Here is a 14,882-nt window from a genome sequence, read left to right as displayed (position 1 = left end):
AAGGGGAACTTCATTTATTCTTAGCCAGAAGTGCAGTTTTTAATCAAACAATTATGTGATTTATGGAGTCGGATTACATTTTTCTCATAAACACAATTTTATAATCGGTCTGAAGTATCTGTTTTAAGGCATGAGCCGCAGATTAAATAACATAACACTGATGAAGAAGTTGTAGGGTTTTTACAACAGTTTCAAGAATCAGTCTTTATTTATTTATTCTTGAGTAACTTTACTGATTTATAGTGTAGTGCGTAAGGCAATATCTCATTATGAGTGAGGAGCACCAGCCCTTCATGCAGGTCACCCTCTGTGAGAATAGTTCATATTTTCCCTCCAGTTTGGAGACAGATTATTTTATCATATGTTAGTTCAGCAGTGTCAACCAATCCTCTAATCCTAGAGTTATCGAGACGCATTAGCGACACCAGGGGTATTGTTTTTCGCAGCAACGATGATGCATAATGCCATGACAAAAGCCATTATTGAAACAAAGCCATTATTGAAACAAGTAAACTATTAGAAGTGCTAATGGGAAATGTTTTGTGAATATGCATTTATGCCATCAGAAAGCCATACATCATATGATATTTTTGTACGCCTTGTGGGTACACAGAGAAGTTATATTTATTTAATGCAACGTTATGGGTTTTACATGTCCTGTTCAGAATAGGGTAATCATTGCAATATTAATTGAGCACTTTATGCTCAAAGGAGGGAGTGTCATGATTATACAGATATGTTGATTTCAGTGACGTAGTTAATATGTAGTCAACAATAGGTCATAAAACAACAAGAGGTATGCTGAAGCTTGGACCTTCTCCAAGGAGGGAGTGGTCCAGTTTGAGATATTAGACAAATAGAAGTGGATGAATATGTCAGAACTCTGAGTAATATTATGCAAGTTTTGTCTACACAGCAGGCTAGGAAAACTACAGAGATACCAGACGAGACACCAGAAGAGACTCCTGTTCGGCCAGGTGATTGGGTGAGGGTGAAAGTTCACAAAAGACAGTGGGCTCATCCCCGGTGGACGGAAGCGTGAAAGGTTGTAACAAACTTCACACGCGCTCCGGTTTAAAGGTAAAGAAAAAGGAGCAAATTGACACCACCTCACACATTGTCACCCTTCACTGGCAACTTCCAGAACATTATTGGGAGTTAGGACTGATTTGGCAGAGCTGGAACAAAACAATAAATAGAAATAAGATAAAGATAGAAACAGCTCAAAAGACAAATTGTCTATAGATTGTACATTAATGTGAAGACCTATTTTTTTGTTTTACATCTGAAAAAGAGTCCAATTTTTTGTATGTTATTTTTGGACTCATTATTTAAATTCTGTAACGGACACAACCAGGGATAAAATAGAGATGATGACGAGAACAAAGCCAAACCAATTGTGGGGTCCCCTAGGGATAAGAGTACACAGGCTACTAACCCAAAAGTACAGCTTTGTACGTACAAACTCTATGAACAAAATTTCCTAGCAGACAGTGGCGACATTGCAGATATGTCCAGTCACCAAAGTTACTTATGTTCTAAATAACAGTGAGATTTAAAGTGATGGAGAAAATATGGAGACATTCCTTTATAGTGTGTGAAATATGTGGTGCTTGAAGCAACTAGGTATTTAAATTTATGGAAGAAAGTGGTTTCCTGAAAGAGTTAATTGGAGTAAACATGTTACAGTGGGTGAAAACAATGTTTAGGGATATGGTACAATTATTAGAAAACATTAACTGGGCTTAGATGACATTTAACATCAAAGAAAGATAGTATGGTTAGGAAAATGGAGTGGGAAAGATTGGATTTATTTTACCTCAGTGTGTTAACTATAGATAATGCGTCCCGAGATCTCTCTCTCTCTCTATCTCTCCGCCTGTCAGAACGCTACGACCCCAACTTCCAAGCAGACAAAAGACCTCACCACGGAAGACTCCTCCTCCTCCATCGAACAGACAGAGAAGCAGAGCTGAACCAACAATGACAAGACTTTATCCAGAACCATCTCCACCTGAGGAATCTAGAACTACAGGTTACATAAAAAGGCACACTCTCATCGGTCTCCCACAGGACATGAAGTTCCAAGCTGAGCCACAAGATTTGGACACAAGAGCAGAGTGTGGGACATGAGAGCAGAATACGCCCTCCATGCAACCAGTAGAGACTGTAAAGGAGGAGATGAGATGCAAAGCAGATGGGACACTGAAGAGAGTTACAGCGGAAGGATCCAAGCGCAGATGGACTGAGGAGAAGGTGGACGGAGAAGAGGACAGGACGGAGGAGTTGGCATGGTCCGGCAGAACGTGAGGGGGTCGTGGCTTGACAACCAGAGGGGGTTAGAAGGAAAACGGGAGTGAGTGAGTTTACACATAAACACACTTATTCACCAACGAGAAATACGTAAAGAAAAATATTTATTAGCCATGAATTAATCAATTGGTGAATTTATAAAGAAAGAAAGAGGAAACTATTAAATAACCCTAAAAACACACTGAGGGTAGAACATATTATTCAATCTTTTCATCATATGAACAAATTATTCTTTAAGAGTTTTTTTTTATTCATGTGTGAATGTGGGTAAGATTTAATTTGTTACTTTATTTGTATGGAAAATGTTAAAGGTAGAGCTAGTACCAAGCCAAAGATAGTATTCCAATCTAGAGTATTGATATCTCCATTGTAGCATGGTTATTACCTCAGGAGGGAAGATTAAGGTGGAAATAACAGTTGTTTTTTGTCCAAGATGTAGAGTTTTAAAAAGACAAAAGAGAGATTGCACATTTTAATTTAAAAAAACTAATATAATTGGGAGTAATACATGGGGGGCCTTGGATCACTCATTGTGATGGTGCATATTTTACAACAAATATCGTTCAGGGAGAAGGGGTCGCTCGACCCACCCTGCAGATGTTTTAAATCTTACTTGCAGCTTCAGAGGGAGCGCACGGCACCAGAGTATGAGTTTTAAAAGACAAGCGCCACCAGCTCCTAAAGGTCATCCATTCAATCAGTGATGACCTGACTTTTAGAGATGTTATTTAAAGGAGAAACATATCTGCCATAGGTGTAAATTCCTGAATTGAACTGCAAACCATTAATGAAATGACTTCTGTTTTAAAGTTCTTGTTAAAGGAGGGAGTAATTATCACATGCTCTAGCACCCAAGGTTCTGTTAAAGGGGTTAGCATAGCTATTTAAGTAGACAAGAATTGAAAATAAATTAGTATAATGAGTTATTGATATTCCACTGGTTCTCACACCATTTCAGGGACTTTATCACTGCATTAGAACAGACCACCAGTAATGAGAAGGAACTTTTAAGTGATGAAACTCTAAAACTGTTGTAACTGACCAAAATCTTCTCCCAGAAATGACTGTCTAGAATGCCGTACCCCAGAGTAGAACGTACCGATTGATCACGACGGCCCCTTCTAGAGAACATATTACTTTCATACCTTAAATGGTCTGAAAGGAGGGAGGGTAAATTTCTCATGAGGAGATAATTACAAATGCTAGCAGAACAAGACGACCCACCCCCGTATTCAGATGTTGATGACAATGATGAGTTAGTTTAAATGATATGGATGTTCGGAGATGAGATTGATCAATGAATGTCCAGCTGATGTGATTCTTTACATTATGAAATCATGTGAAGAAGTGAGCAAAATAAAATGCTAAAATGGAGTGAATCCATTTCAATTTATTTTATACTATTCCAAGATAGTGTATTTTTATTTTCAATTTATTTTATACTATACCAAGATGGTCTCTTTTATTTGACTTTACTATTTTATTGCTATTCTAAAATGGTTTATTTCTTTTCACTTTGTAAAAACAAGTGCCTTAACACTGAGTGTGGTATGAGAACGGTTTCTGTGAAAGGAGGGACGAAGAAATGTTCTGATACCAAGCCATTGCTGCTATTTTGAAGAATGATATTGAATGTAAACACTATAAGTTATGCACAAGGGAAAACTTTTATGTTTGAACACAGACAAGAATTTATTTTGTATTTTTGTAAAGCCGGCTGTAAAACCATTCCATTTGATTGTATGTTTGTTAATATGAGATATGTAATATGCAAATTTCAGATGAAGAACTCATTGATTTCAGTATTATACACACCTTTTAGGTGTGTAAGGAGGGACTGTTAGAAATTAAAATCAATGTTTTAATGGGGAAATGTAGTTTAAACATGCCGTCAGTTTTAATGCTCTTTTATACTGAAAAACCAGAAATTCTTGTGCACAAGCAGTTAAGCTTTTATTCTGAAAATCCTTCATCTACGGTTAGCATGTGGCTAATATACGATTTCCTAAAGAGGTGAATTTAGTAGCGAAATGATATGGAGTGGTGCAAACCGAAGCCTACTGATTTAACACTACAACTATAGATGTCGAGATACTACCATGCTGAATATTAAATGAAGGTACAGTTTATTTGAATACATTATTGTTTACAGACGAGAGTATTATGTGACAACATCCGGAATGACCGGAAACCAAACGAGCCGAGAAGTATTGTTTAGAGTATTGATTACAGCGTTTAGAATGTGTTAAATGAAAAGTGATGAAAGAGAATATGAGGAGAAACGGCGTGTTAAGCATATATTGAATGTGAAAAGAACCTATCCTCTGTTTAAATGCAATAACGGACATTGGAGACGAGGTGAGCCGGCTGGCGGGGAGGAGCCAGCAGAGGATATATAAACAGCACCGGAGGAGAGATCCAGTCTCTTCTCTTCCCTATCGAGGAGAGCCAGATCACAGCTGTTTTTCTGCCGGAACAATATTCTGTCTGTAACACTACCGCGCCTTTTTTAATTAAAGTACCCAATTGAACTTTCACAGAGACTCCATTTAGTCTCCTATTTTAAAGCTTCTCTCCTGGTCGGGAGAATAACGAACACAGTTAACAGGCTTTACATTGATGACTTTGAGATAGCCAATCCTCTGGGCACTTCAAGAAAGAAACACAAACTGTGTGGTGTGTATTGGGTCCTTGCCAATCTTCCGGCAAAACACAGATCTTCTCTTCACTCTATTCAGCTAGCAATGTTATGCAGAGCAAGTGCAGTCAAACAGTATGGCTATGCTGATGTCCTTCACCCACTTTTAAAAGACCTGGTTACTCTTGAAAAACACGGTGTCTATGTTGAACAGTTAGGCGAGTGTGTGAAAGGAACTGTACTCTGTGTCAGCTGATAACCTAGGGGCTCATTCTTTGGCTGGTTTCCAGGAATGTTTCACAGTGGAGCACCCTTGCCGATTTTGCATGGTGAAGAAGAGTGACATTCAGCTGAAAGAGGTCCGTTCAGGAGAATTTGAGCGCAGAACCAGCCAGAATCATGACATGCAAGTTTCTCAACTTTTAGAGGATCCAACTTTGGTAAAACAGTATGGGGTTAAAGGTCCTTGTGTTTTAAGAGAGAATTTGGAACATTTCCACACCGTCACTGGGTTTCCACCTGACCTAATGCATGACCTCTTGGAGGGTATCGTCCCGATTGAGATGTCTTTGTGTATTAAGGATTTGATCTCCAAGAAGTACATCTCTGTTGAGTCCTTGAATGAAGCCATCAAAAACTTCCCTTACAAATTCACTGACAAAACTGATCAGCCTCAGACCATCCCAGCTACATTTGCTTCTAGAGGTACCATCGGCGGGAACGCCCATGAAAACTGGGCCCTGACAAGACTTCTCCCACTCATGATTGGATTTGATGTCCCAGAGAATGATCAAACATGGGAAATGTTGATGCTTTTGAAGGACATACTAGACCTGGCAGCATCATTTAGATTAACGGAAGATTCTATTGATTTTCTCGAGGCCAAGATCTCAGAGCATAGAGGCTTACTTTTAGAAGTATTTCCTCATTTCAGATTGCGCCCCAAGCACCACTTTGTTGAGCATTATCCACAGCTGATGAGAATACATGGGCCACTCAGAGACATGTGGACAATGCGCTTTGAAGGCAAACACAAATTTTTCAAACAAGTCATTCGCAACACAAAAAACTTCAAAAACGTCACACAAACTCTGGCTGTCAGGCATCAAAGAATGATGGCATACCATGTGGATTCCTCCTCATTTTTCAAACCTTCTATACAAATGGACAAGGTGACAGTTTCATTGGTTTCATCTTTCCCAGAGAATATTCAGAACTTACTGAAACAGAAGAATGCAGCTCAGAACACTGTCTTTGTTGCATCATCTGTGAGCATTGAAGGCATCACATACAGTCCAGATATGATTGTGTCTGTTGGTGCTTGTTCAGCTCTACCAGATTTCAGGCAAATTGACAAAATCATTGTCATTAACAGTGATGTATTGTTTTTGTGCGAACATCTGACAGCATGGTATAATGAGCACCTGCGTTCTTATGAGCTATGCAGTCATGGGTCATCACTTTCGGTGCACATGTTGTGTGATCTGAATGACCCGTTTCCTCTGGCAGCCTACAAAATTAGAGGCAGAACATTTGTGACCCTTAGACATTATATTATGTGCTGACTGGATGTGATTTGAAGTATCAAACAGGAATTTAACTTCATTTTTTGTAATCCTTTTTTAGAATCACAACAAACAATGGGGACACGGACCATTCTAAGAGTAATTGTGCATGACGGTGACATTAGGAAGATTACACTGAATGAGAAACCTCAGACACTTGAATCACTTGTTGAACAGCTTGAGGGCAAGCTGGGTCTTCAATACAAGTTCTGCCTTCAGTATGAGGATCCAGATTTCAACAATGCACTCGTCAACCTGGCTGACATTGCTGACCTGCCTGAGCAACCCACCATAAAGATCCTCTCCCTGGTGCCAACACCCACACCAAGCACTGCTGACACAGAGACCATGTCTATTTCCTCCGCCGAAAGTCGGTCAAGTCTTACAAGGTCTCCATGGCCAGACAACTTTGAAATTCCTTCTTTTCCTGTAGACATTGAATACAGATTACGCCAAGCAAATCTCCTCTATATGAGGGACAAGAAATATCTACAAGTGCCCAGGGACATGAAGCATGAGATCCTCGAAAAACTTGCTGAGTCTATTTACAGCTTCAAGGCATATCCCTGTGATGAAGAATACCTTGATGTTGCAACTGCTCTTATTCAAAAACATCCATGTCTCGCTGAACCAGGCTCCTCCAATGGATGTAATGGCTGGAAAAATAGCGTCAAATTTAAAATGGGTAATTATCGCACAAAACTACGCCGAGCTGGGTGTAATGATGTGGCCATAAATGAAGGGAAAAGAAAAGGCCAAGCGCCTCAAAGACCTTTCAAAAGACCCAAGCGGTTTGAAGTGAACTTCCTACCCAATTTACCTGATGGTGAAGATGAGACTAGTATGGAGTCCAAAATAACGGAACTTGTGGAAGAGATGAAAAAAAGATCTCCAAATGCCACTCTGTTAAACAAGAACATGGACTCTACTTTTGCCCTGAGAAGAAGGGAGTTTGTGACCTTGGAACCACCAGTAAAGGACATCATGGAAAGATGGCCAGCACTCTTTGCTGAAAGTCAGGTATTTTGAAACTGTTTACCTGTTTTAGGATGGTTTAAATTCGAATATCATTTTATCATTTTGGTTATGCACATTTTATCAAAACACAGGGGGGGGAAAATGAATTGCTTATTGTAATTCAGAGTCCCAAAATGTCTGCTCAAACAAAAGCAACACAAAACAATTACACTGGGCAGGAAACTAGTATTGCAAAGCCCTCCAGATATACAGATTTACAACACTTCTATATCTGATTGTCTCAAATTGTCCTACTGAAGTGACATGATTCTTTGTAAAGCACTTTATATGGGGCCATTATTCTATCAAAACATCATATATCGAAATCTTTAAAACAATCTGTAAATGTGTCCTAAGATTTGTGAATGTGTATTTGACAAATCCCCAGACACATTTGTTGATTGCTGCATGCATTTATAAATCTTTCTAGGAAAAGTATTGCAAAAGTTGTGTAAAAAGACACTTGTCTGTATTTTAAGTTTTGGAGATAGATAGAATCTCAGATAGAATCTTAATACACATTTGAAGATTCCTGTTCATGCTCAAAAATCTCAGAACATATTTACTGATTGTATTATACGTTAACACATCTGAATACGCACACACAGATTAAGATACACGTTTAATAGTTTTGCTACAATAATGCCTCCATACTTTACTTTTAGCACCATTTATGTTAGTGTTTTTTATTCTTTAATGTAGGACCAAGATGGCTTTAAATGAGATTTTAAAATCTTAAATTTGTCTAAGCTTTCCCATAGATTGTGGCAGAATTCTGTCGCGTGTCGAGCAAAAATTTGAAGATAGAATTCTTCAAAGAACTGGATAAATACACTCCCCGCTTCTTTGACATCTTTAAATCCAAGGGGGGAAGTGTCGTTCGCAAACTTGAGGGGTATCTGCAACAGGTGGCACCAGCGGTAAGTTTTTTCATACACAAATAACATACATTTTTTGTTTTCTGCTAACAAATTATTCTTCACCACTTATGAGTAATGTGTGTTTCAATATATTTCAGGGTACAGATGTTAATGGCAAGCGAACAGCAGTCCTCCGAGGCCTTCCTGTCATCCTGGGTGATGAAAACAATGACTTCTTCAAGACTTGCTTTGTAAGTAGTCTTTTTTCATCATTATTTAAATTCTAGGCCACAGGACGCCCAATCTATTTTATCCTGTCCCTTGTGTTACATAAATATATTTTAGCTTTTGTTATGATACTGGCCAAAAGTGGGCCTTCAGCAGGCCAAGGTAAACTCTGCATTTAAAATGTTATTGTGGTTGTAATTTTACTGTTGCCTATGTTATAGGATTGTGATGACCCGGACATCTCCAACAGCTCCATCGGGATCCTTACAGTCATCCCTGAAGACAGCCTGGCTTCACCTGACTCACTCCACCTTGCACCGTCATCAATCGCCATCATATTGGAAGGGAAAATGGTGATGGACGGCATCAATACTCTCCCAGATGCCATGTGCCTACTTTTTGGACTCATCTACGCCCTAAATTTGCAATACCCTCAACAACTAAAGAACAGTTTTGAATTTATTCAAAGGGTGATGCTCTCACTTGGCCATAAGTCCCTTAAACCAAAACTGCAATCACTCAAAAATGCCCTGATGCATTGAGTCAGAGCACCTCCCACTGGGACCTTTTCTCTTTTGGAAAATACATTTTTCTTTGTTATTATTCTTTTTCAAAGGCCGCGTTGCAGTACACACAGAGTTTAAAACAGTTTGTTTTTGTATAAATGTGTACATTTTTCTTATGGAAGCACAGAAGTCAGCCTCAAAAATGCCCTGATGTATTGAGTCAGAGCACCTACCACTGGGACCTTTACTCTTTTGGAAAATACATTTTTCTTTGTTATTATTATTATTATTTTTCAAAGGCGGCGTTGCAGTACACACAGAGTATGTTTGTATAAATGTGTAAATGTTTCTGATGGAAGTACAGAAGTCAGCCTCTCCAAATATGTTTGTTAACAAAACAAATAAAATGTGATTATCATTACCATTTAAATGTCTTGTTTGTTACAACAGCTTAACATTTTAAGTTCAGCTTACTTGAAAATGTTGAGGCAATCGGTTTCCTGATATTACCCTAGTAAAATGAACTGCTTTGACAAGTAAGGTTCACTTTTTATTATGAGTTGTGCTAATTTAACATAACTCAGATCTTTTAGTTGTCTAAACTAACTTTTTATAGTCATCGTAATGAATGATCTTGAGTTGGGTCTACTCAAGTTTACTGTAATGACATAAGTTGCCTGAACTCAGTACTTTTAAGTTGAAACAACTTAAAATTAATGATTAACTTTACTTGGAAATGTTGAGGCAATCGGTTTCCTGAACTTTGTTAAGTAAAGTCAACTTATTACGATTTACAGTGTGCTACAGTACTACCTCTTTGTGTTGTATTGGAGCTCTTTCGCACTTTTTTTTATATGTGAGGAAATGTATTAAGACTGCTATTATTGTATTCAGTAAATGCACTTTGTGATGTGCCTGGTTAAAAAAAGAAAAACCTGAATATTTGACTTCTAAAGCAAACAAATGTAATGCTACAACTGTGCACTTTTTTTCAGATTCTGTTAAATTAATGCTAATTTGTTGTGTTTTTATGCACTTTTTGACCTACCTTTGTTAGATGAACAATGAATACAAATTGCATGTTTTTCATCGCAGTAATATGTGTTGGTTTAAAATGTGTCACTACCCGCTTTTTACAGGCCGCTGAATGTCTGGCCCAGCTGAATTTTGTAGTTATAAAATCTGGCCCAACTGAATGTGTAGTTGAATAGCCCTGCCATAGCTCATGATCACAGCTATAGTGTGAAAGGTTACACAGGTATAATAAGTATGAACTCTTAGTAACAAAAGTAATATTTCTTATTTTTAAGTGGTATAATATTTTAAATGTTCGAAAATGTACAGTGCCATGTCTTCTACTTAAATTAGTCTCAAAGATTGAGGGAAGAAGGGATGAGGAGACTGAGAGAAAGGAAAGTGAGGGTGAAGAAAGAGAGGACATGGCTAGGGAGGAGAGACAGGGAGGGCGGACACCACCCACTCAGTCAGCAGCCAGTCAGCATACGAGGGAACCAGCAGCCAGTCAGCATACGAGGGAACCAGCAGCCAGTCAGCATACGAGGGAACCAGCAACCAGTCAGCATACGAGGGAACCAGCAGCCAGTCAGCATACAAGGGAACCAGCAGCCAGTCAGCATACGAGGGAACCAGCAGCCAGTCAGCATACAAGGGAACCAGCAGCCAGTCAGCATACAAGGGAACCAGCAGCCAGTCAGCATACTGGCTGCTGGTTAAAAAAATTAAAGAGAAAATTAAAGAGCCAAGAAGGAATCACCAAAAAAGCAAAGGCTGCACTAAGAAAAATCAGGAAGGAAAATGCAGCTCTCAAGAAAACAATGAAAATTAGGGACAAGAAATATAAGAAAACATTTTCAAAAGACCAACTTAAAGTCCATGTAATGTCCAAAATAAATGTTATTCTGTGTTAATAAATCGCTTCATCACTTTCCACTGTTTCATTTGACATATCAACATCAATGATTCTTTCCATAAATACCCCCCAAATAACATGAAATGTGTGCCACTTTCCCGTGTTATTCCGCTCCGGTAGCGAAAAGCTTGCCAGCCATTAACCCAGCTGTGTGACGTCACACGTGGCAAACACCAGCCTCGTCTAGATTGTTTGTTTTGTATCCTTCCGCTATTTTCGCTCAACATATGTGTAACCGGACCTCGCTAAACTTTTTTTATCTAACAATTCATGATGGGGAAGCGATGTGTAGTTGTGAGCTGTGAATGTTTCCTGATTGCTATAAACATTGATCATGGGTGCTGGAAGATTGTGCACAAAACTCGGGTCAGAATTAAGTTACTACAGGTGTTATGCCAGCTTGAGCTAAATGTCACCAGAGTACAGTGAACTTGCCTAGTGACTGAAATATATAAAAGTTGAAGTGAAATAAGTAAGGCCAAAAATGAATTACATTACATTACATTACATTACATTGCATTTAGCTGACGCTTTTATCCAAAGCGACTTACAATAAGTGCATTCGACCAGGAAGATACAACCTTTAAGAAAACAGGATCATATAAGTACATCAGGTTTCATAGAGCCAAACATTTCAAGTGCTACTCAACTGGCATTTAGAAAGCCAGCCCTTTATTAGTATATAAGTGCTTTGTTAGTAATTCTATCGCTCGAAGTGGAGTCTAAAGAGATGAGTTTTCAGTTTGCGTCGGAAGATGTGTAAGCTATCTGCTGTCCTGATTTCAATGGGGAGCTCATTCCACCATTTTGGAGCCAGGATAGCAAACCCACGTGTTTTTGCTGACGGGAACTTGGGTCCCCCTCGCAGTGCGGGTGCAGCGAGCTGTTTGGCTGACGCAGAGCGGAGTGCACGTGCTGGGGTGTACGGTTTAACCATGTCCTGGATGTAGGAAGGGCCAGATCCATTCACAGCATGGTACGCAAGTACCAGTGTCTTGAAGTGGATTCTAGCAGTTACTGGAAGCCAGTGAAGGGAGCGGAGGAGCGGTGTGGTGTGGGAGAATTTGGGAAGGTTGAAGACCAGACGAGCCGCTGCATTCTGGATGAGCTGCAGAGGTCGGATGGCACATGCAGGTAGACCAGCCAGGAGGGAGTTGCAGTAGTCTAGGCGTGAGATGACGAGAGCCTGGACCAGAATCTGCGCTGATGTCTGGGTCAGCTGGGGAATTACGTCTGAATATCTTTATTATTTTTACCACTTTTAATTATTTGTGGGCTCGCACATACCAAAATAGACTAATGTACACTGCAATAAAGGTAAAATGTTACAAGTGAAAAATTAACAAAATAACCCTTTTTTATTTATCAAACAGTAAATTAATACAATCTTACACACTTGTGATTTGGAAAATGTTGTTCTATTTACATGTTTCTTTGGAAAAATAATATTGTAAATGATGTACTTTGTAAATTATTTACATCATGCGAAACCATTTTAACCAGTTCAGCTGCATGACTTATGTCAAATTACAGATTTGGCCATTGAAATCCCTGATAGCGGCCTCCCGATTCAGGGTAAGTCTTCCGTATCTCGGTTACAGCACATGCAGGCAGCGGGACTCTGATTTTTGGGCCGAGTGCACCCCAGCACCAACGTACAAACTGTCGATAAGCTGTATATCGATACTTCCTAATGAAAAAAAAGTATACAGATTATAAATATATTTGGAGAAAAATAAAATGTTATGTAGTACTATTATGTAGCAATGGTTACAAATTGGCTTATAACATGATATTTGTATTTTACTTGTACAAAATAAATATGAGGTTATACATGACTGCTTGACAGAATCATAGACCTCTTATATATTTCCTCACATGTGTAGTTGTTTCTTTTCCCAAGCATACATTGAACTTGCATACACAGAAAAAATAAAAGCCAAGCTGTTTTTGACTGCTTGAAAGAGTTTAATGGTATCTTTAAAAGTGTACCATATCTGTAGCGACTAAAAGTATTATATGAAAGCAAAGCTGCAATAGGCAGTTGGGTCAATCAATATTTACTTACTGGTGTAGTGGGCCATCAACTGCTCTGTGTTGTTGTTTGTATTGAAGATACGCTATTTTCAGTGTCCAAACACTGAGACAGCCTTCTCTAAAGCCTGTGGCTAATAATGCAGCTTGGTTTCTCGTCGGTGTCTTCTATCTGGCAGAGTCCTGCACGGGTCTGATTTTCAAGACCCGCTCCCGCCCCGCACCCGTGACGTGCAGTACCGAACCCGCCCCGCTACCCGCACATATTGCCAATTAGTTCCGCAACCCGACCCGACCCGCCGGCACAAGATCCGCAACCCGACCCGAACCCGCATATAGCCTATATAAGCAGTGACAACGTGCAATTATTAACACGCAGTTGCATATTTGGTTCAAAAAGCCTGGAATGTTGTTTATTTTCTCCATCTAGGTTGACACCAAAAGCCTCCCAGACGTTGGATTTCGCTCTTGAAGAAGAGTTATTGAAAATGGTGTATTCTCCGCTAGAGAGCTTCACCTCAGCCATTCAGAATGTGGTGCGCTCAGCAGCAGATAGATGCGCTGCAGAGGTTATGATTATGCTCGGTCCCGCGGAGGAGAGGTCTGAGGATTTAAACATTAAACTAAATTATTATTGTTTAAATATATTTATTATGCAACACCCGCAACCGGACCCGCATCATCTTTGTTTTACCCAGAAGCGAACCCGGAAAAAAGCGTTTGAAAAAATACCACCCGCAAATCACCTTTTTTGCGGGTCACCCGTCGGGTACCCGCGGTTACCCGACCCGATGCAGGACTCTGCTATCTGGTCAGTAGGTTGCAAACTGTCTATTTGTTCCATCACCTGCCAGATCTCTCTGCAGCATACACATTCATCTGCAGTGGGCATGCTTTCACAGCATTGACATGTACACCTGAATATTGTACATAACATAAAAAAAAAAAACAATATCTGCCGGACGTGTGAGGAACAGATGACAAATTAAGATCGACATTTAGTGCAGGTCAAATTAAATAAAACAGAATTTACCATTCAGTATTGCCGACTCGAGTCTCGCCGGCTGCGGAATCCGCTTCTCTTTCACAAGTTTCTGCCTCGTTGTTCGATTGCCGGGCAGGAGGCTCGTAGGCCTACTGATAAGGCAAGATGCCTTGAAGTGAAAGGCTAGCTGGTTCACTCTCTACTTCTGTAACTGAATCCAGATAACCCACCGAATCTGAGCTTGAATGATCGCTCTCGCTGTCGCTGTATGAAGTTATCGCGTTGCTTGCCATTTGGACTGATTTGATCAAATGGCAATGTTTGCCACGTGTGACGTCACCGCTCGTTCGGGAGTGATCGGGGGCGTACTCGGCAAACTTTGGAACCAACATCGGTTTTTAACGTATATGTCATTTAATTATGACCAAACTTTAAACATTTTTATTTATTTTTATTCTGGTGATATCTAAACTACATGTTAAAAAACACCTGTGTTAGATGCATTACATGGCCTTTAAGGCATTAGGCAGACTCACCACAAAGGGGGATGAAATGGAGCAATGAGACAATTAAGAAGGCTTTAAAAATTTGCTTTGCGTGCGGACCAACAGGTTACAAAACTCCAGGAATTGCAGATTCCCCTTCCAGGAATAAGGACACTGCAAAGAAGGATGCAATGTGTTAAGTTTGAGCCTGGTGTGTTGACAGAGGTCTTCGATTTCCTAAAATTGAAGGCAGATAGATTGACAGACCTTGAAAGGGAGTGTGTGTTGACCTTGGATGAAATGGCAATCACACCAAGTGTG

At 39.7% G+C, this 14,882-nt stretch overlaps 1 protein-coding gene and 1 long non-coding RNA gene across 2 annotated transcripts in view; one reads left to right on the top strand and one right to left on the bottom strand.

Moving 5' to 3' along the window:
• The window catches only part of LOC307017354, a 527,538-nt gene that overhangs the window by 509,777 nt on the left and 2,879 nt on the right, over positions 1-14,882 (bottom strand). The gene's annotated exons all lie outside the window — the stretch shown is intronic.
• On the top strand, positions 6,396-9,328 carry LOC307015304 (sterile alpha motif domain-containing protein 3-like). The gene is made up of 4 exons (XM_079643819.1): positions 6,396-7,536; positions 8,284-8,453; positions 8,552-8,644; positions 8,843-9,328. Exons 1-2 carry the CDS (start codon positions 6,592-6,594, stop codon positions 8,332-8,334), a joined length of 996 nt encoding a protein of 331 aa, XP_079499945.1. The 5' UTR covers positions 6,396-6,591; the 3' UTR covers positions 8,335-8,453; positions 8,552-8,644; positions 8,843-9,328.

The sequence above is a fragment of the Notothenia rossii genome (assembly GCF_949606895.1).
Source record: "Notothenia rossii genome assembly, chromosome: 8".
NCBI classification, from domain to species: Eukaryota; Metazoa; Chordata; class Actinopteri; order Perciformes; family Nototheniidae; genus Notothenia; species Notothenia rossii.
Note: the sequence above shows the minus strand (reverse complement) of the source record. Positions and strands in the feature narration are given on the sequence as shown.

Bases quoted from the DNA above. Each gene is read 5' to 3' on its own strand.
- LOC307015304 (XM_079643819.1), top strand. From the start codon at position 6,592: ATGGGGACACGGACCATTCTAAGAGTAATTGTGCATGACGGTGACATT. The intron at 7,537-8,283 runs GTATTTTGAAAC...AATTTGTCTAAG, and splicing joins CACTCTTTGCTGAAAGTCAG to CTTTCCCATAGATTGTGGCA.